This window comes from Melanerpes formicivorus, unplaced genomic scaffold (genome assembly GCF_026170545.1).
Source record: "Melanerpes formicivorus ecotype bairdi unplaced genomic scaffold, bMelFor1.0.p_v2 SCAF_139, whole genome shotgun sequence".
Classification (NCBI taxonomy): Eukaryota; Metazoa; Chordata; class Aves; order Piciformes; family Picidae; genus Melanerpes; species Melanerpes formicivorus.
The window spans coordinates 756,394-781,221 of record NW_027142491.1 but is presented as its reverse complement, the minus strand read 5'-3'; the positions used below and the strand labels follow the sequence as shown (position 1 = coordinate 781,221).

General features: G+C 60.0%; 1 protein-coding gene across 2 annotated transcripts in view; it reads left to right on the top strand.

The window, feature by feature from the left end:
- LOC137456822 (uncharacterized) overlaps nucleotides 1-24,188 on the top strand; it is a 60,645-nt gene extending 36,457 nt beyond the window's left edge. For both annotated transcript variants that reach the window (XM_068168452.1, XM_068168453.1), the window contains 23 exons: nucleotides 14,014-14,092; nucleotides 14,259-14,327; nucleotides 14,793-14,928; nucleotides 15,185-15,345; nucleotides 15,675-15,806; nucleotides 15,933-16,021; nucleotides 16,153-16,310; nucleotides 16,650-16,737; nucleotides 16,992-17,138; nucleotides 17,305-17,396; nucleotides 17,857-18,031; nucleotides 18,186-18,319; nucleotides 18,858-19,103; nucleotides 19,205-19,310; nucleotides 19,499-19,660; nucleotides 20,294-20,407; nucleotides 20,767-20,928; nucleotides 21,260-21,511; nucleotides 21,859-21,927; nucleotides 22,472-22,645; nucleotides 22,737-22,871; nucleotides 23,276-23,364; nucleotides 23,877-24,188. In XM_068168452.1, coding sequence (XP_068024553.1) covers nucleotides 14,014-14,092; nucleotides 14,259-14,327; nucleotides 14,793-14,928; nucleotides 15,185-15,345; nucleotides 15,675-15,806; nucleotides 15,933-16,021; nucleotides 16,153-16,310; nucleotides 16,650-16,737; nucleotides 16,992-17,138; nucleotides 17,305-17,396; nucleotides 17,857-18,031; nucleotides 18,186-18,319; nucleotides 18,858-19,103; nucleotides 19,205-19,310; nucleotides 19,499-19,660; nucleotides 20,294-20,407; nucleotides 20,767-20,928; nucleotides 21,260-21,511; nucleotides 21,859-21,927; nucleotides 22,472-22,645; nucleotides 22,737-22,871; nucleotides 23,276-23,364; nucleotides 23,877-23,931 — 3,024 coding nt within the window. In that variant the 3' untranslated portion in view covers nucleotides 23,932-24,188. The remainder of the gene's footprint in view (nucleotides 1-14,013; nucleotides 14,093-14,258; nucleotides 14,328-14,792; nucleotides 14,929-15,184; nucleotides 15,346-15,674; nucleotides 15,807-15,932; nucleotides 16,022-16,152; nucleotides 16,311-16,649; nucleotides 16,738-16,991; nucleotides 17,139-17,304; nucleotides 17,397-17,856; nucleotides 18,032-18,185; nucleotides 18,320-18,857; nucleotides 19,104-19,204; nucleotides 19,311-19,498; nucleotides 19,661-20,293; nucleotides 20,408-20,766; nucleotides 20,929-21,259; nucleotides 21,512-21,858; nucleotides 21,928-22,471; nucleotides 22,646-22,736; nucleotides 22,872-23,275; nucleotides 23,365-23,876) is intronic.
- The last annotated feature ends 640 nt before the right edge of the window (nucleotides 24,189-24,828 follow it).

Genomic DNA, 24,828 nt, shown 5'->3' with positions numbered 1-24,828 from the left:
GGGGAGGCAACCCATGGAATGTTTAAGGATGTTACTAAATCATGTAGGAAGAAAATTAGGGAGGCAAAAGCACATTTGGAGCTTAGCCTGGCCTCTGCTGTGAAGGACAACAAAAAGTCCTTCTATAAATACATTAATAGCAAGAGGAAGGGCAAGGACAACCTCCACTCCTTGGTTGACATGGAGGGGAACGTTGTAACAAAGGATGAGGAAAAGGCAGAGGTACTTAACACCTTCTTTGCCTCAATTTTTACTAGCAGGACAGAACATCTTCCAGACAGCTGGCCTGCAGAGCTGGCAGAAGGAGCCAGGGAGCAGCATAGTTCCCCCTGTGATCCAGGAGCAGGTAGTTTGAGCTCTCCTCAGCCGCTTGGATCCCCACAAGTCCATGGGACCGGATGAGATCCATCCTAGGGTGCTGAGAGAGCTGGCAGATGAGCTGGCCAAGCCACTCTCCATCATTTTCTAGCAGTCCTGGCTCACTGGGGAGGTCCCAGAGGACTGGAAGCTGGCCAGCGTGGTCCCCATCCACAAGAAGGGCCGGTTGGATGAGCCAGGGAATTCCAGGCCTGTCAGCCTGACCTCAGTGCCAGGGAAAATGATGGAGCAGTCATCCTGAGTGCAATCACACAGCACTTAGAGGATGGCCAAGGGATCAGGCCTAGCCAGAATGGATTTAGGAAGGGCAGGTCCTGCCTGACCAACCTGATCTCCTTCCATGCCCAGGGGACTGCCTGGTGGATGTGGGGCAGGCTGTGGGTGTAGTCTACCTGGACCTCAGCAAGGCCTTTGACACTGTACCCCACAGCAAGCTCCTGGCCAAGCTGTCAGCCCCTGGCTGGGACAGCAGCACTCTGAGCTGGGTTAGGAACTGGCTGGAGGCTGAGCCCAGAGAGTGGTGGTGAATGGTGCCACAGCCAGCTGGCAGCCAGGCACCAGTGGTGTGCCTCAGGGATCAGTGCTGGGCCCTGTGCTCTTTAACATCTTCATTGATGATCTGGATGAGGGCATTGAGTCTATCAGTAAATTTGCAGACAATACCAAGCTGGGGGCAGGAGTTGATCTGCTGGAGGGTAGAGAGGCTCTGCAGAGGGACCTTGCCAGGCTGCACAGATGGGCAGGGGCTAACAGGATGGCATTGAACAAGTCCAAGTGCCAGGGGCTGCACTTTGGCCACAGCAACCCCAGGCAGTGCTACAGGCTGGGGTCAGAGTGGCTGAGAGCAGCCAGGTAGAGAGGGACCTGGGGGTACTGGTCGATGGTAGGCTGAACATGAGCCTGCAGTGTGCCCAGGCAGCCAATGGCATCCTGGCCTGCATCAGGAAGAGTGTGGCCAGCAGGAGCAGGGAGGTCATTCTGCCTCTGTACACTGCACTGGTTAGGCTGCACCTCAAGTCCTGTGTCCAGTTCTGGGACACTCAGTTTAGGAAGGAGGTTGACTTGCTGGAACGAGTCCAGAGAAGGGCAACGAAGTTGGTGAGGGGTTTGGAGCACAGCCCTGTGAGGAGAGGCTGAGGGAGCTGGGGTTGCTCAGCCTGGAGAGGAGGAGACTCAGGGGTGACCTTATCACTCTCTACAACTACCTGAAGGGAGGCTGTAGACAGGCAGAGGTTGCTGTCTTCTCCCAGGCAGCCAGTACCAGAACAAGAGGACACAGGCTCAGGCTGTGCCAGGGAAGGTTCAGGTTGGATGTTAGGAAGAAGATCTACACAGAGAGAGTGATTGGCCATTGGGATGGGCTGCCTGGGGAGGTGGTGGAGTCGCCGTCATTGGAGGTGTTCAGGAGGAGACTTGATGGGGTGCTTGGTGCCATGGGTTAGTTGTTTAGGTGGTGTTGGATTGGTTGATGGGTTGGACACCATGATCTTGAAGGTCTCTTCCAACGTGGCTTGGTTTATTCTAAATAAAGGTTTATTCTAAATGTTCTATAATGTTACCATTCTGAAAATAATTGAAACAAAACTTGAATAACCCCACAATAATTTAAAGCAAGAGGTCTCCATTCCTTGCCAGGGGGAAGCACACAGGTGCCGACAGGATGGGATCCAAAGCAGGCAGAATTGGCTCAGAGGGAGTTGCAAGAGCAAAGGAAGCAGCAGAGAGCTCTCCTCCCCTCGCTGTCTGTCAGTCACAAAGGGCCTCTGCTCAGTGCCTCCCCTGGGCTCTTGGTGTGAAAGCAGCAGGAGGCTGGCCGAAGAGGGCAGACACTGAACACAGCCAGCCCCAGCTGCTGAACTGTTAGGACAGAGCAAAGGCTTCCCAGGCTGCTGCATATTAACTTCTCCACCCAGAGGAGGGAAGAACCTAATTGGAATGCAGCTGGGATGTGTGATGCAGGGGGTTCCATGGGAAGGGGGACAGGCAGGAGGCGTTCCAGGGAGACTGTAAGTCCTGAGTAGCTCTGCCAGGGGGGAAAGGGAGAGGGAAATGTGTGTCTGGGAATTGAGGATAAAAGGGAAGCTCTGCCTTCCAGCAATGGGAGAGACCCCACAGGGAAGTGTCCTGTGGACAGAACAGGAGCGGAGAATCCAGCACAGGTCCCACAGGAACACATCCAGACAGAGCTGCAAAGGCTCCAGAGCAGGAGACTCCACAACCTCTCTGGGCAGCCTGCTCCAGGCCTCTGGCAGCCTCCCAGGCAAGAAGTTCCTCCTCCCGCTGAGCTGCAACCTCCTGGGCTGCACTTTCCATCCCTTGCCAGGGCACAGTGAGCAGAGCCTGGCCCTGGCCCTTCCTTCCTGACCCCCAGCCCTCAGACAGTTACAGACATTTTTCCTCACACTTTGGATGCTCACCCTGGTGGGCTGGGGCTGTTGGTTCTATCTCTATGGATGCTGTGTCTCCTCATCAGCCTTGCAGGCCCAAGCAAGTCATCTGAGAACCCTCAGAAGGGAATTGCTCCTGGGCTTTGTAAGGGTATGGAATCACACAGCTCAAGGGCTGTGCATAGCCTTACAGAATCACAGAGCCCCAGAGACATCCAGGGAGGCAAAGCCCCTCAGGATCACCAACCCCAACCCCTGACCCTACCCTGCAAGGCTCACCCCTAACCCACAGCCCCAAGCACCACAGCCAAACCACCCTGAAACACCTCCAGGCCTGGGGACTCCACCACCTCCCTGGGCAGCCTCTGCCAAGCTCTGACCACTCCTGCTGGCAAAAGCCTTTGCCTGGTGTCCAGTCTGAGCCTGCCCTGCTGCAGCCTGAGGCCATTGCCTCTTGTTCATCCCCTGTGAGAGGAGAGCAGCAGCAAGCTCTGCACAGCCTCCTCTCAGGGAGCTGCAGAGAGCAGGGAGCTCTGCCCTCAGCCTCCTCTCCTGCACACTAACCATCCCCAGCTCCTTCAGCCTCTCCTCATCAGATTTCTCCTGCAGGCCCTTCCCAGCTTCCCTGCCCTGCTCTGCCCTGGCTCCAGCACCTCCACCTCTCTCTTGTCTTGAGGAGCCCAACTCTCCACTTTCTTCTGGATGTTGAACTGCTGCAGCAGGTCCAGAGGAGGCCACAAAGATACCAGAGGGCTGCAGAACCTTCCCTATGGGGCAGGGCTGGGAGAGTTGGGGCTGTTCAGCCTGGAGAAGGCCCCAGCAAGACCTTAGAGCAGCCCTCCAGTGCCTGAAGGGGCTCCAGGAGAGCTGGGGAGGGACTCTGGACAAGGGCTGGGAGTGCGAGGCCCAGGGACAATGGCTTTGAGCTGGGAGAGCAGAGACTGAGAGTGGAGAGGAGGAAGAAATTGTTGAGAGTGAGGCTGGGGAGACTCTGGCCCAGGCTGCCCAGGGAGGCTGTGGCTGCCTCCTGCCTGGAGGGGTTGCAGGCCAGGACAGGGGGCAATGGCTTTGAGCTGAATGGTGCCACAGGTTCAGTGGGCACTGGAGAGACAGCAGCAGAATCAGTGGTGTTACAAATGACAAAGCCAATTACAATTTGGTTAAGATCCATTTGATTTTGAAAGGAGCAATTTAAGGCAGTAAGAGGCAAGCAAACAGCGCTGGGGGCATGTTGGTGGAGCACAGTAGTACCTGGTAGAGGGCATCAGACAGGAACTGGTTATTATGTAAGGGGAAATAATCACAGTCTAACAGAATCACCAAGGCTGGAAGAGACCTCAAAGATCATCGAGTCCAACCTCTCACCACAGACCTCATGACTAGACCATGGCACCAAGTGCCACATCCAATCCCCTCTTGAACACCTCCAGGGATGGGGACTCCACCACCTCCCTGGGCAGCACATCCCAATGGCTAACAACTCTCTCTGGGATGAACTTTCTCCTCACCTCCAGCCTGAACCTCCCCTGGCACAGCTTGAGACTGTGTCCTCTTGTTCTGGGGTTGGTTGCCTGGGAGAAGAGGCCAACCCCCTCCTGGCTACAACCTCCCTGCAGGGAGTTGGAGAGAGCAATGAGGTCACTCTTGAGCCTCCTCTTTTCCAGGCTAAACAACCCCAGCTCCCTCAGCCTCTCCTCACAGGGTTGTGCTCAAGGCCTCTCCCCAGCCTTGTTGCCCTTCTCTGGACACCTTCAAGTGTCTCAATGTCCTTCTTAAACTGAGGGGCCCAGGACTGGACACAGGAGTCAACTGTGGCCAAAGCAGTGCTGAGCACAGGGCACAATGACCTCCCTGCTCCTGGCCACACTATTCCTGATGCAGGCCAGAATGCCACTGGCCCTCTTGGCCACCAGGGCACACTGCTGGCTCATGTTCAGGTAGCTGTCAATCAGCACCCCCAGGCCCCTCTCTGATTGGGAGCTCTCCAGTCACTCCGACCCCAGCCTGTAGCCCTGCATGGGATTGCCGTAGCCAAAGTGCAGCCCGTGGCACTTGGACTTGTTCAATGCCATCCCATTGGACTCTGCCCATCTGTCCAGCCTGGCAAGGTCCCTCTGCAGAGCCCTTCTGTCCTCTAACTGACCAACATCTGCTCATAACTTGGTGTCATCTGCAAACTTGCTGATGACTGACTCAATGCCCTCATCCAGATCATCAGTGAAGATGTTGAAGAGCACAGGGCCCAGCACTGATCCCTGGGGGATGCCACTGGTGCCTGGCTGCCAGCTGGCTGTGGCACCATTCACCACCACTCTCTGGGCTCAGCCTCCAGCCAGTTCCTAACCCAGCTCAGAGTGCTGCTGCCCAGGCCAGGGGCTGACAGCTTGGCCAGGAGTTTGCTGTGGGGGGTGGTGGCAAAGGCCTTGCTGCAGTCCAGGCAGACCACATCCACAGCCTGCCCCACAGCCCCCAGACAGTCACCTGATCATAGAAGGAGCTCAGGTTGGAGAGGCAGGACCTGCCCCTCCTAAATCCATGCTGGCTGGACCTGAGCCCTTGGCCATGCTTCAGGTGCAGTTATTGCCCCCAGGATAATCTGCTCCATCAATTTCCCTGGCACTGAGCTCAGGCTGGCTGGCCTGGAGGAAAATGATGGAGAATGGCTTGGCCAGAGAGAAACTCTAAAGCAAAAGTATGGAACTCAAAAGTGGGACAGGGAACCAGACACAGGAAATTGTGAGATAGGAGTAAAATGTTTTCTTTTACTAGAAAATGTTTCTTATTCTTTGCCTTTGCTCTCATTGTTTATATTTGGTTTGCTTTCTTATATTTCTGTGGAAGCCTGAAGAGTAGAGTGAAATATTAATGTCATTAGGGAAGCTAACAGCTAGTGTGGAAAATAGCCTGTGTAACAATAAGCTGCTGAAGGAGCTGCAAGGAGAGGAGTCGATTGTTGGCAAGCAATGTGGGAAGAGGAAGCGGGAGTAAGGCTTGCGAGAGTAGAGCTAAGGCAGCAGCGATCACATGCACGGAACCAGCCAGTGTGAGACGTGCTGTTGAGCCACCGAAGGATTGCATCACTAGAGCGACCTCCGGGATGCCTATTTTAGGAACTGATTTGCTTGGACACACCTCTTGGTATGAATATGTATCAGGAAGAGACTATTTAAAGAGGAACTAGCTGCTGCTACGTGTGCGTGCTGGTGGAGCGCAGAGTGGAAACGCCTGCGGCGCTGTTTGCTCGCCTTTTGTTGCCTTCAGTTGCTCTTTTCAAAAGAAAATTGTTTTTAATCAAATTTTAATTCGCTTTGTCGTTAATAACAACTCGGATGGCGTTTGACAGGACTCCTCCGGTCTTTTGTGAACAGCAGCCTGTAGCGACGCAGCTCTTCCTTTATAGCCGCGCCGCGCAGGCTCCGCGGGGCAGGGAGCCCTCCCAGGGCAGTAACCGCCGCCACGGGGCCGTGCCCTACCGGCCGGGGCCGTGCCCAGCACCGAGCAGGCTCCGCGGAGCACGGAGCCCTCCCAGGGCAGTAACCGCCGCCACGGGGCCGTGCCCTACCGGCCGGGGCCGTGCCCAGCACCGCGCAGGCTCCGCGGAGCACGGAGCCCTCCCTGGCCGTGGCGCTGTTGCCTGCGGGGCCGCTCAGCCCAGCCCCGGCCGCCGCACACACGGAGCGGAGCAGCTGTCCCGGCCTGTTTTGGTTGGGCTTCAGTTAACGAGGCGGGAATTACAAAACTATCTTTATTTCCCCAACCCCCCACCCCAACATGATGTCCAGACTCGTGAGATTTTATTGACAGGTCCCACTGGGTCGCGAATGCTACCAGGAATTGGTACGATTCAAAGAATTCAGAAACTGGGAAAGGCTAAGCCACAAAATAGCTTCCCCCCACTCAGGAAACAGAGGCAAGTCAGGACCCGAGGCAAAGCCGATGAGAACGCCAGGCTGTACTCGGGAGGACCGAGCGGGCGTTGGCAGCCGGTGCCTAGGTCTCTCTTCGGCGGCAGGCTCCAGAGCTGCAGGTTTCTAATCCAAGGTGTGGCTAACGCGGCGCAGTTCCGAGGGAAAGGGAGCCGCCAGAATCAGCGAGTCCTTAGGCACAGCCGCCACGAGGCAGGACTCCTGCAGCAGCACTGCCTGAGCGCTGCAAGGGAAGCCGCACTGCCGGCCTGTGCCAGCCAGCAGCCGCAGGTTTGCGGCAGGCAGGGTCCCTGCAGCGGCAGGCAGGGAGCAGCCCCCCAGGGCAGGCAGGTCCGGGGAGCAGCCGGCTCCCAGCGCTGACCTCTCCGATTTCGCCGCGAATCCGACCTGAGCTGCAAAAGAGAGAGCCAAACCGAGAGGGCAGACTGCTTTCTGGTCACTCTGCTTAAGCTTTTCCTAGGCAATGTGTGCAGCGCCAATGGATCCTGGGCACAGCTCAGCTCAGCTCCGAATCCCAGCGAGGGCTTTCCCCCACTGGTGAGGAGCTCCAGCCCCCGGGGGCAGGAACGGAGCCTTCTGACCTGTCCCCCAGAGGGAGGGGAAGGCAGTTTAGCGCCTTTGTCTTCCCCGATCAAACCTCCGCTGATGGAGGTGGGGGAAGGGGGGGTTGGAGCCCCCCATAACGCCCCGAGCCCGCAGGCTCTCTCCTCACCTGCCCCGGGGCTCGGCCTGCCAGAGCCACCCCTTGGCGTGGCGCTGCGCGGCCGAGCTCGGCGCCAGGGCCGTGCCGGACGCAGGAGGCGGCACCGGCAGGGCACACGTGGGCAGCAGGGCAGAAGAGCAGCAGGGCAGACCGGGCTCTGCTCCCTTCCTGCAAGCCGCTCGGGTGTTGGCCTCCCCTCCTGTGTGAAGAGCTGAAGCAGTCTCCTCCCGGCCGACAGTCTCCCTGCCACGGGGGCAATGCTCAAGCTACACCTTGCAACCCCCCAGCCCATAGCCACCTGAGCTTTGGCCCTGCCTGGGGACAAGCCCATGGCAGGAGGGTTCGTGCACCCATCCCAGATGGGCACGGGGCGCTTTTGGCAGACACCAAAAGCCTGGAGCCAGGCTGAGCCCGCAGCAAGGTGGAGGGCTCTGCAAGGGGACCTTTTCTGCTGGCTTGTCCTGATGAACAGAAAATTCTCATTAACAGAATAACAGAGTTGATAAGAATTGTCTGCTTGTTAGCTGAGTACTGGAATGCAGGGAGGGGGAGAGGGGTTGGCAGACAGCCTTTGCATAGATAAGCAGTAACAGGATTTGTCAGTGATTCACTTCTGTTAGTCTGGGACAAGATGATCTTTTGTATAAGAGAAAGGACACCTGGATGCTCTGTATACTTCTGCTATTTTAGATAGACAAGCTTTGTATAGCTAGGAAGCACCTGGACTTTTCTGTGAAATATTAACATCCCTCTGTCATTACAGACAGATAACTTTCTGTATAAAAGTTTGCCCAAAACTCTCTGAAGGTACACAGGTCTTTTGAAATGATTCTGCCTGTGTCAGGCGCCAGAATAGAAGCATGATACAAGAAACTTACTGAGTCTCTTGTGTGTCTTTCTCTAAGTCATTCCTGCCAGGCTCCGCAGCCACCCGACTCAGTAAGCTGTGCCTGGGCTGAGCCCAAAGCCCAAGGACTTCCCCCAAAACCTGAAGAGAGCACAAGAACCATCTCTGCTTAACAGCTCCTTCCTGCAGAGCTGCAGGGAAATGGCAGGAGGAGAAGGAATCTTCCTGCTTTCCTGCCAGCTGCTGCCAGCGTGCCAGGGAAGAGACTTTGTGAGGACAGAGGTGAAGAAAAACACTTCCAGGGAAAAAGAAGGAAGAAGGAGGAAGAAAGGAGGCAGCAGCCCCAGGGCACAGTCTCCAGGCCTCCCCTGGCCTCTCCTGTCACTGCACAGCAGATTCAAAGGTGCAGTTCGAAGAGCTCCCTTACCCTCAGCTCACAGCCGGGGACAAGGGGAGGACAGTTCTGCATTCTGCAGCTTCCAGGGCGGTGGCAGAGCCAAAGCAAAGCCACAAGCAAGAAACATACAACCAAATGATGTAGATGTGGCCTTCAAGATCATCTAGATGCAAGCCCCTGCCATGGGCAGGGACCCCTCCCACCAGCCCAGGCTGCTCCAGGCCTCATCCAGCCTGGCCTGCAACCCCTCCAGGCAGGAGGCAGCCACAGCCTCCCTGGGCAGCCTGTGCCAGAGTCTCCCCCGCCTCACTCTCAACAATTTCTTCCTCCTCTCCACTCTCAATCTCTCCTCTCCCAGCTCAAAGCCATTGGCCCTGGGCCTGGCCCTCCCAGCCCTTGTCCAAAGTCCCTCCCCAGCTCTTCTGGAGCCCCTTCAGGCACTGGAGGGCTGCTCTAAGGTCTTGCTGGGGCCTTCTCCAGGCTGAACAGCCCCAACTCTCCCAGCCCTGCCCCATAGGGAAGGTTCTGCAGCCCTCTGGTATCTTTGTGGCCTCCTCTGGACCTGCTGCAGCAGTTCAACATCCAGAAGAAAGTGGAGAATGCATCAAAGGCAGCAGAGAACAATTTTGTGTTTGGAAGCAAGAGAAGGAGAGCAGGAATCAGAGAGTGCTCCGGGTGCCGCAGGGCTGGCAGCCCTTCTGCCACTGCTGCACCACAGCAGCACACACAGGGACACACTGAGGCTCAACACCAGCAGCCTCCCTCTGCCTGCAAAGTGCCCCTCCCTGTGCTGCTCTGGAGCTGCTCAGTGCCAGCAATGCAGCCAGGCTCACTGACAACATCCTCAGGGCTTTATTGGGAATGCTCCACATCACCACAAGCTGCTTCTGCCCACCTCTGTGCTGGCACATCCCACAGCCACATTGCCACTCCTCTCCTTCAAGGGCTTGGAGCCTGCCAGCTGCTTCCAGTGTTCCTGAGCAGTTTTAGACTTCTATCCCCTCAGACCTCAGGCTGCTTTTGGTGGTGCTGCTGGCAGCATTCTACACAGTGCTTTCCACCCTCTCAGGCCAGATAGGAATTATAGCAGGAGCAGCCCTGCAAGAGTCCATCATGAGTTCTGGTCAGGGTCAGAGCCCTGCCATCCCCCCCTGCAGCCTTGCCCACACATTTGATTGTGCCACCACTGTGACTGCTGCTTCCTGTGGGATGCTCCACCCCAAAGATGCAAGTGGAGCAAACCACAGCAGACACCTCCCAGCTCCTCTTGCTGCCACCGCTCCCAGGCTTCCCCTGGGGAGGAGCAGCAGAGGTGGCACTTGAGGAGGGAGCAGCTGCTGCTGTGGCCACCAAAAGTGGGGCAGTGGCCAGCAGGGCTCACTTGCCTGACTGCCACTGATCACAGCCCCACTCTGCTCTCTCTAGGGAGCCACCCAGTTGGTTATGATCTGAGCTCTCCCCCACGATGTGGCAGCCTCTGCCCTCCTGGGTGTGCAGCCTCTGCCCTCCTGGGTGCGCAGCCTCTGCCCTCCTGGGTGCGCAGCCTCTGCCCTCCTGGGTGTGCAGCCTCAGCCAGGGAGCACACACACAGGCTCGGGGCTGCCCCTGGGCAGCAGGAGTGGGGCAGGAGATGTGGGGGGTCTGATGGTGAGGCTGGGTGGGTGCAGGGCAGCATCTTGGCACGCAGGCTGCAGGGCTGCCTGAGGCGTGGGAGGCTCTGTGTGTCCATGCAGAGCTCTGGGACTCCTTTGGCCTCTGTGTGTGCGTGAGGGGCAGGGGAGCTGTGCGTGGAGCACGCAGAGCTGTGTCTGTGCCTCTGTGTGGGGGAAGGATCTGTGTCATGGACTCAGAGGAGCGGGTGGGGTGCCAATAAACCTTTCAAATCAAGTCCAAGCATGGCCCAGCACTGCCCCATGTGCCTCAGCACCATCGCTGCTGTGTCATGGGCTGAGGCTTAAGCCTTGAGCAAAGGACAGAGAGGAGCTCCAGGAGGTGCAGAGGGGTCCAGGTGTGAACAGGATGTTTGTAACCTTTGGGTATTTCATTCCCATCACTCTGTTCTCTGCCTCTATTTCAGCTGGCAGCCAGCCCAGCTCTTGCCTCTTCCCTTCCCTCTCTTCTCCCTGGATGCAGGCAGCTTCCTTCTCTGCTGTGGGGGGAGGATGGTTCCAGGCTTGGCTGTGCCCTTCAGGGCCAGACCAGGCCTTAGCTGTGGCCTTCAGGGCCAGACAACATTTTCCCTGTGCAGTTTTGTGCCTGAAAATAGTGTGGCCAGCAGGAGCAGGGAAGTCCTTGTGCCCTGTGCTCAGCACTGCTGAGGCCACACCTGGAGTCCTGTGTCCAGCTCTGGGCTCCTCAGGTCAGGAAAGAGGTTGAGCTGCTGGAAGGTGTCCAGAGAAGGGCAAGAAAGCTGGGGAGGGGTCTGGGGCACAGCCCTGGGAGGAGAGGCTGAGGGAGCTGGGGTTGCTTAGCCTGGAGAAGAGGAGGCTCAGGGGAGACCTTCTTGCTCTCTCCAACTCCCTGCAGGGAGGTTGTAGCCAGGAGGGGGTTGGGCTCTGCTCCCAGGCCCCCAGCACCAGAACAAGAGGACACAGTCTCAAGCTGTGCCAGGGGAGGTTCAGGCTGGATGTTAGGGAGAAATTCTTCCCAGCCAGAGAGATTGGCCCTGGGGATGTGCTGCCCAGGGGGGTGGTGGAGTCCCCATCCCTGGAGCTGTTCAAACAAGGCTTGGATGTGCCACTTGGAGCCACGGTTTAGTTGTCATGAGGTGCTGGGTGACAGCTTGGTCTTGATGCTCCTTGAGGTCTCTTCCAACCTTATTGATTCTATGCTTCTCCTCTGGGGGGAAGGATCAGAGCCCTGGGGCTTATGGCAAACCCCAGGTGGGGGCAGAGAAGGAGTCCTGGGCTTTGGGTCTGCTTTGGAGGCGTGGAGAAGCCTTTGGGCTTTCGAGTCTCCCCCAGTGGCCATTCAGCAGAAGAGCTTTAGCTGCCCCCCAGCACACTTCCCACTGGAACTGACAGAGTCAGACAAGCTGCGAGGAGCGAAGGCAACGTCCCAGAGAGATTTGCTTTCTTTAACCACTGTGAAAGGCATTTGAGAGCCTTTAGAGCCTGCCCCAGTGCCCATGGAGCCCAGACACCATGGCAGTGCCATCCTGCCCTGTCAGCTGCTGCCCCAGCACCAAGTGCTGCCTCACGTGGGGCTGGGTGCTGCCCCACAGCTGGGTGCTGCCCCACGGCTGGGTGCTGCCCCACGGCTGGGTGCTGCCACACGTGGGGCTGGGTGCTGCCCTACGGCTGGGTGCTGCCCCATGGCTGGGTGCTGCCTCACAGCTGGGTGCTGCCCTATGGCTGGGTGCTGCCTCACAGCTGGGTGCTGCCCCACAGCTGGGTGGTGCCCCACGGCTGGGTGCTGCCCCATGGCACTGGGAGCTGTCCTACAGCTGGGTCTGCCCTACAGCTGGGTGCTGCCCCACGTGGGGCTGGGTGCTGCCCCACGGCTGGGTGCTGCCTCACAACTGGGTGCTGCCCACGGCTGGGTGCTGCCCCATGGCACTGGGTGCTGCCCCATGGCTGGGTGCTGCCTCACAACTGGGTTCTGCCCCACGGCTGGGTGCTGCCCCATGGCACTGGGTTCTGCCCCACGGCTGGGTGCTGCCCCACAGCTGGGTGCTGCCCCATGGCTGGTTGCTGCCCCATGTGGGGCTGGGTGATGCCCTATGGCTGGGTGCTGCCTCACAACTGGGTGCTGCCCCACGGCTGGGTGCTGCCCCACAGCTGGGTGCTGCCCCATGGCTGGTTGCAGCCTCACAGCTGGGTGCTGCCCCACGGCTGGGTGCTGCCCCACAGCTGGGTGCTGCCCCATGGCTGGGTGCTGCCCCATGGCTGGGTGCTGCCCTACGGCTGCGTGCTGCCTCACAGCTGGGTGCTGCCCTACGGCTGGGTGCTGCCTCACAGCTGGGTGCTGCCCCATGGCACTGGGTGCTGCCCCATGGCTGGGTGCTGCCCCTGGCTGGGTGCTGCCCCATGGCACTGGGTGCTGCCCAATGGCTCTGGGTGCTGCCCCATGGCACTGGGTGCTGCCCCATGGCACTGGGTGCTGCCCCTGTGACAGGGGAAAGAAGAAGGGTTGAGAGTTGTGGATTTGTGTGGCTCAGTTGGAGTTTTCCTGTAGGAAACGCTGCCTGTGCAGTCTCTGTGCCCTCAGTGTCTCCCTAGGGCACCAGGGGCAGCAGTGCCAGCCCAGCACATGCCCACACGGCCCCACAGGCTGTGCCAGGCTCTGCCCCTGGCCCGGCTGCCTGGGCAGCCGCACTCAGGCCAGGCTGGCAGCGCTGTGTGGGCACAGGTCCTGGCCCTGCCCCAGCCACCCTGCCCTGTGGGAAGCCCTTGGTGCTGGGGGGCAGGCAGCAGCTCTCCTCTTGCCCTCCCAGCCCCTCCCTGCTCCCTGGCAGCAGATCTCAGCCCCTATGGAACAAAGGCAAACCAGGCCCTTAGGACTCCCACTGCCCAGATTATGAGGTCACCATGGGGCATCTCTGTCTCCACGGTGTTGGTGCTCCCTGGCAGCCACTTGAGCTTCAGCTCCTCTCCGTGAGGCCTGCTCTGGTGTGCTGGGGGAATCTGCCCCTTGGTTGCTCTCAAGGTGCAATTCTCTGCCAAGGCAGCCAGCGAGGCGAGGATGGACGAGAACGGAGGATACCAAATGGCCTCCCTGAAGGAGTTACTGGTAGCGTGGCTGGGGCTCTGCCCAGGGGCCCAGCATCCCCCCCAGACAGGGCAAAACTCTCCCCCACAGCCCAGAGGCATTTCCCCAGGGGGCAGAGGCATGGGCAGGAGGAGATGCTTTGCCCTGCTCTGCTTCGGCCTCGCTGCTCAGAGCAAGGAGGGGATGGGAAGGAAAACCTCCTGCAAGCCAAAGCTCCTACAAACCTCTCTCCAGCTCCCTGGGAGGAGGCTGGAGTGAGGCTGGTGTTGGTCTCCTCTCCCCAGCAACTAGTGACAGGATGGGAGGGAATGGGCTTCAGTGGTGCCAGGGGAGGTGTAGATTGGGCACGAGGAAAACTTCTCTCCCGAGAGGTCAGGCACTGGAACAGGCTGCCCAGGGAGCTGGTGGAGTTGCCATCCCTGCAGCTGTTCAGGAAGCTGTAGATGGGGTGCTTCAGGACACAGTTTAGTGGGCCTGGCAGCTGGCTTCTGCTTGCACTCGGGAACCTTAAAGGGCTTTGGCAGCCTTCCTTCACTCCACGGGTTTGGGTTTTCCTGGAGGAGGGGGCATGCAGAAATGTGACCCTGGGGGACTTGTGTGGCCACAGGGGTGGAGGAGGTAAAGGACCTCTAGAGAGCTTTGCCCCTCTTCTCCTTGCTGAGCAGGAATACGACGAAGAGGCGGTGATTGACCAGGGCAAATGGAGCAGCACTGCCAGCTTCCACTCTGAGCATCAGTTGCAAAGTAAGGCTGCAGAGAGAGCCTGGCAGAGGAGCCAGCAGCCCAGTGCCTTCTCCCAAGGCACCAAGGTGGTGCTTCCTCCTGGGCAGGGCTGCTCTGGCTGAACAGTGGCACTGCCTCCCCCATCTCTGCAGCATCAAGAGCTCTGCAAGTGACTCTTCTCTTGCAGGCCACCGTGCCCGGGACGTGGGGAGGAGGCGGGTGATGAGAAGCCGATCCCCCAGCTGTGGCAGGCAGGGTGAGTGCCCCCAGGCTGTTCCCTGAGCTCCTTGGGCTGTGTGCACCTGGGGGCTTCTGCAAGCAGCTCCCTGTGCCTGGCTTGTGTGGCTTGCTGCCCTCCCGAGGGAAATGGCAGCGTTTAGCAAGGCCTCCCTTCGCCAGGCTTTGCTCAGGAGGGGCTGGCAAGGCAGTGCCATGCATCATGGACTGAGGCTCCTCTTCCTGGGAGGGATCCTGGCCTTAAAAATGGCCCTGTGGGGAAGGGAAGGGAAGGGAGGCTGCCCACCCTGAGTCAGAGGTGGAGCAGATGCTGCTCCTGCTCCATGGCTCTGTGCAAGCCTGGGCAGAGGAGGAGTCCAGGGGAGAGGAGCCAGCCCAGCATCTGTGGCTGAGCTGGTGCTGAGCTGGTGGTCCCTTGGCATGAGAGCAGGACAGAGCTGGTTCAGGCAGGCTGAGAGCACAGAGCTTTGTCTTCTGCCCCCAGCCAGCCCAGCCCAGCGGGTGCAGGCCATCCTTGGGAGCCAGGAGGACGAGCAGCATGCTCCCCACAAACTCTTCTGCCAGATGGCTGAGCTCTGCGTGGCAGAGGGTGAAGCTGCTGAGTGGAAGGATGCAGCAAGGTAAAGCCCTGCTGCTGGCAGCGGTGCCAGAGGAGCCCTGGGCCAGCAGCGCTCAGAGCTCTTCTTTCCTCCCTGAGGGAAGCAAAGCTCTCACAGCTGCTGCTGCTGCTGCTGCTGCTGCTGCTGCTGCTGCTGCTGCTGCTGCTGCTGCTGCCAGGAGCCTTCTTCTCTTGCTACCCCACAGCTCTCTCCAAGGGCTGCCAAAGCTGGGGGCACTTTTCCCATCCCTGGGGCTGATCACATCCTGTGTCTGCAGGTGGTTCAAGTTTGAGGAGGACCTGGAAGATGGCAGTGAATGCTGGAGCAAGCCCTACGTGGCCACACTCTCCCTGCCCAGCCTCTTGGAGCTGAGGAGCTTGATCAGCAGTGGCACAGTGCTGCTGGACATCGGTGCCAACAGCATGGAAGAGATTGCAGGTAGCCTGCATTCTGTGTCCCTCTGGCAACAGCCCAACTCAGCTGCCTCTGGTGCCCTTCCCTCCCCAGTCAAACCCTGCCCCAATGGCAGGCTCCTACCCAGGAGTCCTGCTGTGGGTTTAAGCAGAGGCTGGGGGCCCAACCCTGGCACTGGGCTTTGCCTGCAGGGTGGGCTCCTCTTGGAAGCAATGTGTGGGGTTAGAGAAGCGACTGCAGAGCATTCTCCAGCCAAAGAGAAGCAGGAGGCAGGGCTTGGCAGGTCGCTCGTCGAAACAGGGCTGGGACTGGGGGTGTCTGCTCTGATGGCTTCTTTCCCTCTGCCCCCCCAGATGCCATCCTGCACCAGCAGGGACAGAGCTCAGGGCTTGATGAGCAGGCACGGGCGAGAGTGCGAGAAGTGCTTCTGCTGCAGCATCAGAGCAAGGAGAGGAAGAGCTTCCTGGCCAGGGCTGTGGCCCGAGGTGAGCTGTTCTCCAGGGCTCTGACAGCTGCTGAAGGCTTCTGCAGGGCTTGGGTCCCAGCAGGCTCACCCTGGCAGAGCCCTGGCAACCTGCCCACCTCTCCAAGTGCCTTTGTTCCCCTGCCAGTGTCAGCGCTCAGCCCTCAGCCTTCTGCAGACGCTGCTGTGGCTGAAGGAGAGAGGAAGCAGGAGAGCTCCACAATGGCTCTAGGCAAGGTGAGAGCCCTGCAGCTTTCTTCTGCCTTCAGGGCCAGATTGGCTCTGGCCAGGTGGCCCCAGGGAGGGCTGCAGAGCGTCGAGGGCTTTGCTCTCGGGGCAGCTGCCTGAGGATTGCTTCTTGTGCCCAGGAGGAGCTGCGCTTGCTGAAGAGGATTCCCAGCGGGGCCGAAGCCTGCAGCCTGCTCGTAGGGGAGCTGGGGGCCCTTCAGCAGCCCCTGCTGGCCTTTGTCCGCCTGGCCCAGGCTGTGCTGCTCCCGGGGCTGACCCAAGTGCCCATCCCAACCAGGTCTGAGTGAGAAGCACACAGCTTTGCTTTCCCGAGAGCCCCACGCCACGGCATCCAACTCCACGCACCAGTGGGGCTGCCAAGGGAACAAGCCCCCCCCTTCCCCCCCATCTCCTTGCCTTTGTGTCTCCCTTCCCTGCTGGAGCTTTGGTAGCCACCAGCCCATCTGAATGGCCCTTGGCCCAGACTGAGTGTGGGATCAGTTCTGATGAATTTGGGAGTCGCTGCCTGTGTGTCCCCGCTGGAGCCAGACTCTGGTCTGGCAGCTCCTGGGGCTTTCCTTGGGTGCTCTTTGAGCAAGGACACCTTCTCCTGCCTCATGTTGCTTTTCTTGCCCAGGTTCCTGTTTGTTTTGCTGGGGCCAGCAGGAAAAGCCCAGCAGTACCACGAGGTCGGCAGGGCCATGGCTACTCTGATGACTGATGAGGTACCAGCAGATAAGGGAGCTCTGGGTCACCTCTGGCTTTAGGCTAAAGGCCGTGGGGTGCCCCTGGGGATGGGGACCTCGTGCAGGAGACCATTGCACCTCCCAGAGTGGGCAGGTGTTTGCTGTGGGGGAATGCTGCCTGCCCCCAGCAGGAACGATGGGGAAGATTCTCCTGCATTTAGGCAGGAGCTGATTGCCCTGGAGAGGGCATCCAAGGCGGGCTGTCCTCTCAGCAGCTTGCCTCCTGCTGGCAGGTCTTCCAAGAAGTTGCCTATAAAGGCAGGAAGCCAGGGGACCTGCTGGCTGGCCTGGCAGAGTTCCTGGAGCAGGTGAAGGTCTTGCCAGCAGGCCAGTGGGATCCCTCCATCCGAATCAAGCCCCCGGAAAAGGTCCCTCCCCAGGTGGGTGCCGCAGGGCGGGAGGCGGGAGGGGCAGGGGCAGCACGGCAGCGCGGCTGGGGATGTGCTGAGGGGGCCAGGCTCTCCAGGTGCCCCTCTGCCAGTCCCAGAGCCAGAGCAGGAGGAACGGTGACAGGTGGGCATCTGTACCTTGCTCCCATTTCCCCAGGAGAAAAGGAAGGTGCCAGGAGCTGCGGGTGGCAGTGCTGCGCCGAGCGAGCCGGCGAGACACACTGGGCCGGAGCTGGAGTGGACAGGAAGGTGATCTGAGCTTCCCCTGGCTGGCCTTGGTTCTGCTGGCCTTGGAAACTGAGGCTGCAGCTGCCCTTCCGGCAGGGCTCTGGCCTTAGCTGCTTCAGGCAGGGGCTGCACAGCACCACCTCGGTGCCCTGGGCCCGGCAGGGGGAGAGGTGGGCGGCTGGGCTCAGGCGCAGCGGCATCGCCCCTGCTTTGCTGGATTTGGGGTGGGGGCAGAGGGGTAGAGACCCCCAGGGAGAGCACTGCTGCTGCTGAGGGGCAGAGGGGAGGGGCTCTGGGCCGAGGCCTGCTTGTGCTGCAGGAGCTCTCCTGCCTGCCTCCCTTTCTCCTGGGTATAAAGCAGGCTCCAGCAGACTTCTGCTTTGCAGCCCTGCAAGTCGCTCTGAGCTTGTGGCTGCCCTTGTGCAGCAGAGAGCTCCACAGCCCCTCCCGCAGCACACTCAGCCTCCCTTCTTGCCTCCAGGTTCTGCGGAGGTTTCATCCAGGACGTGAAGCGCAAAGTGCCCTGGTTCTGGAGCGACTTTCGGGACGCCTTCAGCCTGCAGTGCCTGGCGTCCGTCCTCTTCCTCTACTGCGCCGGCATGTCCCCTGTCATCACCTTCGGCGGCCTGCTGGGGGAGGCGACCGAGGGCTGCATGGTGAGCAGCTCTCTCTGCTGGCTGGCAGGGCAGAGGGAGGGCCCACCCCCACCCTCGGGCACAAGTCCCTGCTGCGCTCACTTGGCTTTGCTGGGGGGTGTGGGCTTGCCCTGCATGATCTCCTTAGTGCCTGCTGCCTCTCTCCCCCGGGCAGAGTGCCATGGAGTCCCTGATGGGTGCCTGCCTGTGCGGCGTGGTCTATTGCCTCTTTGCTGGGCAGCCTCTCACCATCCTCGGCAGCACCGGACCCATCCTTGTCTTTGAGAAGATCATCTACCACTTCTGCAAGTAAGGCTGGCTGCCACAGCCAGGGGCTGGCAGAGGCTGCAGCAGGAGACAGGGAGGAGGAAAAGATGCTTGGGCCGTGCTGTTCCGGGTGGCACTTGTGAGGTCTCAGTTGTCTCCGGTGTCAGAGCTGTTGCAGGCTGCTGCTGCTTTACTAGGTGGTGGTGCAGGGGCTCTGGAGGGCGGAGACGGGGAGTCGTGGGGGTGGGTTGGCAGCAGGTGACTGGGCACAAACCCAGCCAGCGCTGGTGTTCGGGCATGAGAGTGAGGTGAGACCACAGCACCTCCCACAGCCGGCGCCTGACCTCCACTAGCCCCCAGGGCCTTAACCCAACTGCTGCTAAGTCCTTGGCCTCTCCTCGCGCGGGTCCAGAGCCCAGGCTGCAGCCCCGAGGCTGTCTGTGGCACTTGCTGGAGACTGCCTCCCCCCCGCCCCCAGCCTGGCCACGCTCCTAAACTGCTCTGAGGTTTGCCCAGGGCAGGCAGAGCTGGCAGCCCCTTGCTGGCCTCTCCCCCTTCCCACCTGGCTTTGGTTCCCCAGGGAGCAGGCGCTCTCCTACCTGTCCCTGCGGGCGTGCATCGGGCTCTGGACCACCTTCTTCTCCCTGGTGCTGGTGGTGACCGACGCCAGCTCCCTGGTGCGCTACATCACTCGCTTCACCGAGGAGACCTACGCCTCCCTCATCTGCCTCATCTTCATCTACGAGGCTCTGGAGAAGCTGAGTCAGCTGCGAGTCACCTACCCTGTGCACACGCCCGGCGCCCTCGCCAGCTACACCAACTCCAGGTGAGTGCTGCCCTGCTAAAGGCTGCTGCCTCTGGCCAGGAGCTCAGGGCTGCCTCTCCTTTGCCTTTTCCTTACCCCTCTCCTGGCTTCTCTCCTGCCAGCTGCGAGTGTGTGGCACCAGCCCAGCCCAGCCTCGAAACCCTGCGTTTCTGGGAGAGCAGCAAGCTCGACGTGCCTGGCATCGCCTGGCACAACCTCACCGTGACTGTGAGTGCCCCGAGCCACTGCTTCCTCGTGCCGCCGCCAGGGGGCATCCCCCCGGTGCACAAGGCAGAGCCCTTGCGCTGCGGAGGGGCTGCCAAGCGTGCTGCTGCCAGATCCTCCTCACCCCCTCCTTACCCAGCGTGTCCTGGCCACACCTTCACCGCCTGTGTCCCGACTCTCTGTCTCTCCAGGAGTGCCGGCACTTGCGGGGAGAGTTCCGAGGCCCTGCCTGTGGGCCCCATGGCCCCTACGTGCCTAATGTCTTCTTCTGGTGCTGCATCCTCCTCTTCTCCACCTTTGCCCTGGCCAGCTTCCTGAAGAACCTGAGGAGCAGCCCTTTCTTCACCACCAAAGTAGCAACAGTCTCCACCCTCCTTTCCCCAAGCAGTCTCCACCACCACTTGGTCAAGCTGGGAAATGCCAAGCTGGAAGAGAAGCTCTGCACCGCCTCGGATTCCCCCCCCCGGCCCCCCCCCCCCCCGCTGCTTTCTGTGGATGAAAACGGCTCACAGCCTTTCCCACCTGTCCTACCCCCTACCCCAGGGCCCCTTCTGTGTTCTCTGTTTTCCCTTTCGGGGGGGGGAAATTGGGTCTTCCACAGTTAGCTTTGGTTTACCCCCCACCCCCCAACCCGTGCCTTGCCTGCTCGGGGGCAAAGTTGTTTCAAACGCAGAGCTGCCCTGGACAAAGCCCCAGCTGCTCCCCCTGAGGCAGGAAGGGAGCTGCAGAGCCTTATGCCATCGTGGCTGCAGTGGCAATAGATCTGCTAAAGGCTTGAATTCCAGCAGCCCTTGCCCACTTCATTCAGCTCTTCCCATGCCTGGGCCCAGCTCTCACAGCCACAGCATGTCGGCAAGGGAGGAGGCTGCAGGCGCTGCGGGGGGATTTGCTGCCCCGGCCTTGGGGGTGTCGATGGCCCCAGCTTCTCCGTGCCCCGGTGTGGCCCCGCTGGCAGTGCCCCCCTCAGCTCTGTTCTTCTCCCCTAGGTGCGCTCCCTCATCAGTGACTTTGCTGTTTTCCTCACCCTGGTCACCATGGTGCTGACCGACTACCTGGTTGGGATCCCCTCGCCCAAGCTCCACGTGCCCAGCGAGATCAAGGTAATGAGGCTGCCTGGCTTGGAACTGGCTTCAGCCCTCGGGGCTGCCGCAAGGGAGGGGATGGCAGGGCAGGCTGGGGCTGGGCCTGCAGGACATGCTGCTGCTCTGCCCATCTCCTCCTGTGCCTCCAAGGCACGCTTTCTTTCTGGAAATGAGAAGGCAGCCCCAAAGCTGGGCACCTCCAGGAGAAGTAGCTGCAGGTGCCTGCAGAGAGGCCGCCGGCACTGCTGGAGCCCACCAGAGAGGGTGACCTGAAGCCAAGGCTGGGAGATGCTGTGCCTCAGGAGGGGAGAGGCAAAATGCAAGGCAGGGCAGTGTCTGGGCTGAGAGCTGCTGCTGAGGCCTGTGCTTTGCTGCAGCTGACCAGGGACGACCGCGGGTGGTTCATCAGCCCCCTAGGACCCAACCCCGTGTGGACAGTGTTCGCTGCGCTCATCCCAGCTCTGCTCTGCACCGTCCTGATCTTCATGGACCAGCACATCACGGTTGCTATCGTCAACAGGAAGGACCACAAGCTGAAGGTAAGAGGCTGCAAGAGATGAGCCCGTCCCGCCCCGCCCTGGGCTGCAGCCAGCATCGGGCTGGGTGGCAGGATGCTCTCCTGCAGCAGTGGTGCCCCAGGGAGCAAAGCCCAGGGCAGCTGAGACGAGCGCTCTGCTGCAGCAGCACATGGAGCTGGGTGCAGGAGGGAAGCGTGCTGTGCTTGTGAAGTGGTGGCGGCAGCCGCGGGAAGGAAGCCTTCTGCTGTGCTGCCAGGAGCGGCTCAAGCAGGGGCAGAGTCTGACTGCTGAGGCTGCCCTTGCTCTTGTGCTGTGGGCTGCTCTGCTCCTTCTTTTGCTGCCTTCCTTGCAGAAAGGATGTGGCTACCACCTGGACCTCTTTGTGGTGTCTGTGCTGCTGGGGGTGTGCTCCCTGATGGGCCTGCCCTGGTTTGTGGCTGCCACTGTGCTGTCCATCACCCACGTGAACAGCCTCAAGGTGGAGTCTGCCGGCTCAGCTCCAGGAGAGCAACCCAGGTTCCTGGGGGTGCGAGAGCAGAGAGTCACTGGCTTGATGGTCTTTGTGCTCATGGGCTGCTCTGTCTTCCTGACCTCGGTGTTAAAGGTGAGAGGGCAATGCCAAGCCCCGACCGGCACCGGCTTTGTGGCACTGACACACACACCTCCCAGCGCCTCTCCAGCCCCCGGGAGCTGTGGAGCGGAGGAGGAGGCGACCCCCGACCCTGGGGCTTGACCTGTGCCGGGAAGCAGCTTGGGCTTTGCTTTGCAGCCCTTCGGCCCCCACTGGGGTGCGCTGGAGGCGAGCGAGCGGCGCCCAGAGCTTTGGCTTCCAGCTGCCTTTCAGGGCCAGCCCTGCTGGGGGTTCAGGCGGCTGCGGGCAGTGCCCGCAGAGCAGGGTGCTGAGCCTGCCAGTGCCACGTCAGGCACAGACCGTTGCCTTCTCCTCCGCAGCTCATCCCCATGCCTGTGCTTTACGGCATCTTCCTCTACATGGGTGTGTCGTCGCTCCGAGGACTCCAGGTAGTGCCTCAGCGGCAGCCTGCAGCACGGCTGCTCCCTGCTGCCGCCTCTGCCCGGCAGCAAGGCCAACGCGGGGCCGCGGCAGAGGCTCTCTGCGAGCGCGCAGGGAAAGCCTTTGCTGTGAGGGAGAGGTGGGTGGGGGCCCAGGAGATCTCTGGGGCTGGGAGCAGCGGTTCCTCAGCGTGCTCGGGTCAGGGGCTAGGGCAGGGCAGGGTTTGCTCAGGTGGAAATGGGGGAACTCGGTGCCCAGGGAAGGCAGCTTCCACCGCTGCCGGCAGCGCTTGCAGGGGCATTCGGTGGGCCAGGAAAGGCAGAGAAGAGAGCCGCACGGAGGAAGGGCAGGTCGGTGGCAGCTCCCGTGGGCAAGCCGGCTGGTAGCTGGAGGGGAGGGAAAGTGGCTGCTGCTGCCCCCAGGAGGAGCGTCCAGAGCGGCTGCCAGGCCTTGTGCTTTCAAGCGGCATCCTGCAAAGAGCCTCCAGGTGTCAGCAGGGCCAGGAAGCTTCTGCGGTGCTAAGCTGGCAGCTCTTGGCCTGTGCCTTTGCAGTTCTTCAAGCGCTTGCTGCTGGTTCTGATGCCAAGCAAGCACCAGCCGGACTTCCTCTACCTGCGGCACGTCCCCCTGCGCAAGGTGCACCTCTTCACCTTCATCCAGGTCCTCTGCCTCACCCTGCTCTGCCTCATCAAGATGTCCCCTGCTGCCCTCATCTTCCCCCTGCTGGTAAGAGCTGCTGCTGCTCAGCAGGCCGTGTCTGCAGCGAGGTGGAAGGCTCAGCTCTGGCCTCACCCTATCTCCCCTCCTGTCTGTGAAGGATTTGGCTCTGGTCTTGGTGCGGAAGGCGATGGACTTCTGGTTCTCCAAGCGGGAGCTCAGCCTGCTGGATGACCTTCTGCCGGAGAGGAGGAAGAAGGAGGAGAGTGCCAAGACTGAAGGCCAGCAAGAAGAGGTAAGGCCTGCTGGGTGCCCGGGGCTGGGCCTCTCCCTCAGGCTGGCAGGTTGCCTGTTCCTAGCACAGCTTCTCCTGACATGTTGGGAGACCATCAGAACTCCAAGGGAGCTGATCCTAAGGGCCTGGATCCCGCTTCAACCCCTTGAGTCAGCACTGAGCTTCCCCCTCGGGGAGCGTTCTCAGTCAGTCGTTTCTCATCAAGATGATGATTGTCCTTTTGCCAGGACAGTGCCTTTAACCCTCCCCAGGGGCTGGCAGCGAGCTCTGCACCCTGCTGCACTGCCAGCGGAAGCTGCCACGGCTCAGCAGCAGAGGGCAGCAGGCAGAGATGTTCCTGGCTCTTGAGTTTCTCTCTGCCCCGAGCCAAGGCAGCCAGCTTGATTTGTCCCCTTTCATGGCAGGAAACCATGGAAGCTGCTGGTCCCAATCCAGTTCAGCTGGAGCTGGGGAGCACAGGCGACTTGGATCCCCCAGAGCAAAGCAGGGAGAGGTAAAGCCCCAGCAAGGGCCAGGACCCCCAGCAAGATTAGCTGGGAGGTGTCTGCTGTGGTTTGCTCCACTTGCATCTTTGGGGTGGAGCATCCCACAGGAAGCAGCAGTCACAGTGGTGGCACAATCAAATGTGTGGGCAAGGCTGCAGGGGGGGATGGCAGGGCTCTGACCCTGACCAGAACTCATGCTGGACCCCAAAACTGGCATCATCAGGGACCTGAGAGTAGCTGCAGATCCTCCTTGTGAAAGAGGTGGAGCTGCAGGCAGGATCTGTGCCAGCTGTGGCTCAGGAGCCCAGTCCAGGGCTAAGCACCGAGAAGAGCCACTCCATGGAGCTGTTGCTCTGCAGCTCTCAGCCTTGCCCCTCACAACTCCTCCTCCAGCCAAGCCTCCCATGCTTCTGCTGGGCTTTGATTCTCCAGGTCCCCTGTTCCTCTTGCCAAGGCTGCTAATGCCCTTGGTGACCTCAGTTCCCCTCCCCACGACTGCCATGGAAATCCTCTCTTGCAGGGCTGCTCCTGCTGTAATCCTTATCCAGGCTGAGAGGGTGGGAAGCACTGTGTAGAAGGCTGCCAGCACCACCAGCAGCAGCAGTCTGAGTTCTGGGGAGAAAGGAGCCGAGAACTGCTCAGGAGTGCCCGAAGCAGCTGGCAGACCCCATGCCCTTGAAGCAGAGGAGAACATCACAGGCTCCAGCCCTTCACACAGTGCTCCCTGCACCTTCCTCTGCTTCTGAACTCCAGTGTTTCAGACTCTCTTGTTATGAACTCTGTTGTTGTTGACTCTGTTGTTATAAACTTATAAACTATTGCTTATACACTTTCTTGTTTTAAACTTTGTTGTTAGGAACTCTACTGGTTCTAAACTCCATTGTTATAAGCTCTGGTGTTGGGAGCTCTGTTGCTTTAGACTCTGTTGCTTTAGACTCTGTTGTTAGACTCTGTTGTTGAGACAGAGATCAGGGACCATCAGGTTGAGTGCCTGTGGGTGAGAATTAGAGGGAAGACCGGCAGGGCAGACATCCTGGTTGGAGTCTGTTATAGACCACCCAACCAGGAGGAAGAAGTTGATGAAGCATTCTATAGGCAGCTAGAGGCTGTCTCAATCACCAGACCTTGTTCTCATGGGCGACTTCAACCTGCCTGACATCTGCTGGGATCTCAACACAGCAGAGAGAAGGCAGTCTGGGAGGTTCTGAGAGTGCATGGAGGACAGCTTCTCATCCCTGGTGCTGCAAGAGCCTAGCAGGGGCAAGGCTATGCTTGACCTCCTCTTCACCAACAGGGAAGGGCTGGTGGGGATGTGGTGGTTGGAGGGTGTTTGGGGTCCAGTGACCACGAGATAATTGAATTCTCGGTTTTGGTCAAGCCAAGAGGGGCAGCAAGAAGACCTCCACTCTGGACTGCCGGAGGGCAGACTTCGGGTTACTCAAGGAACTAACTCAGAGGGTTCCTTGGGATAA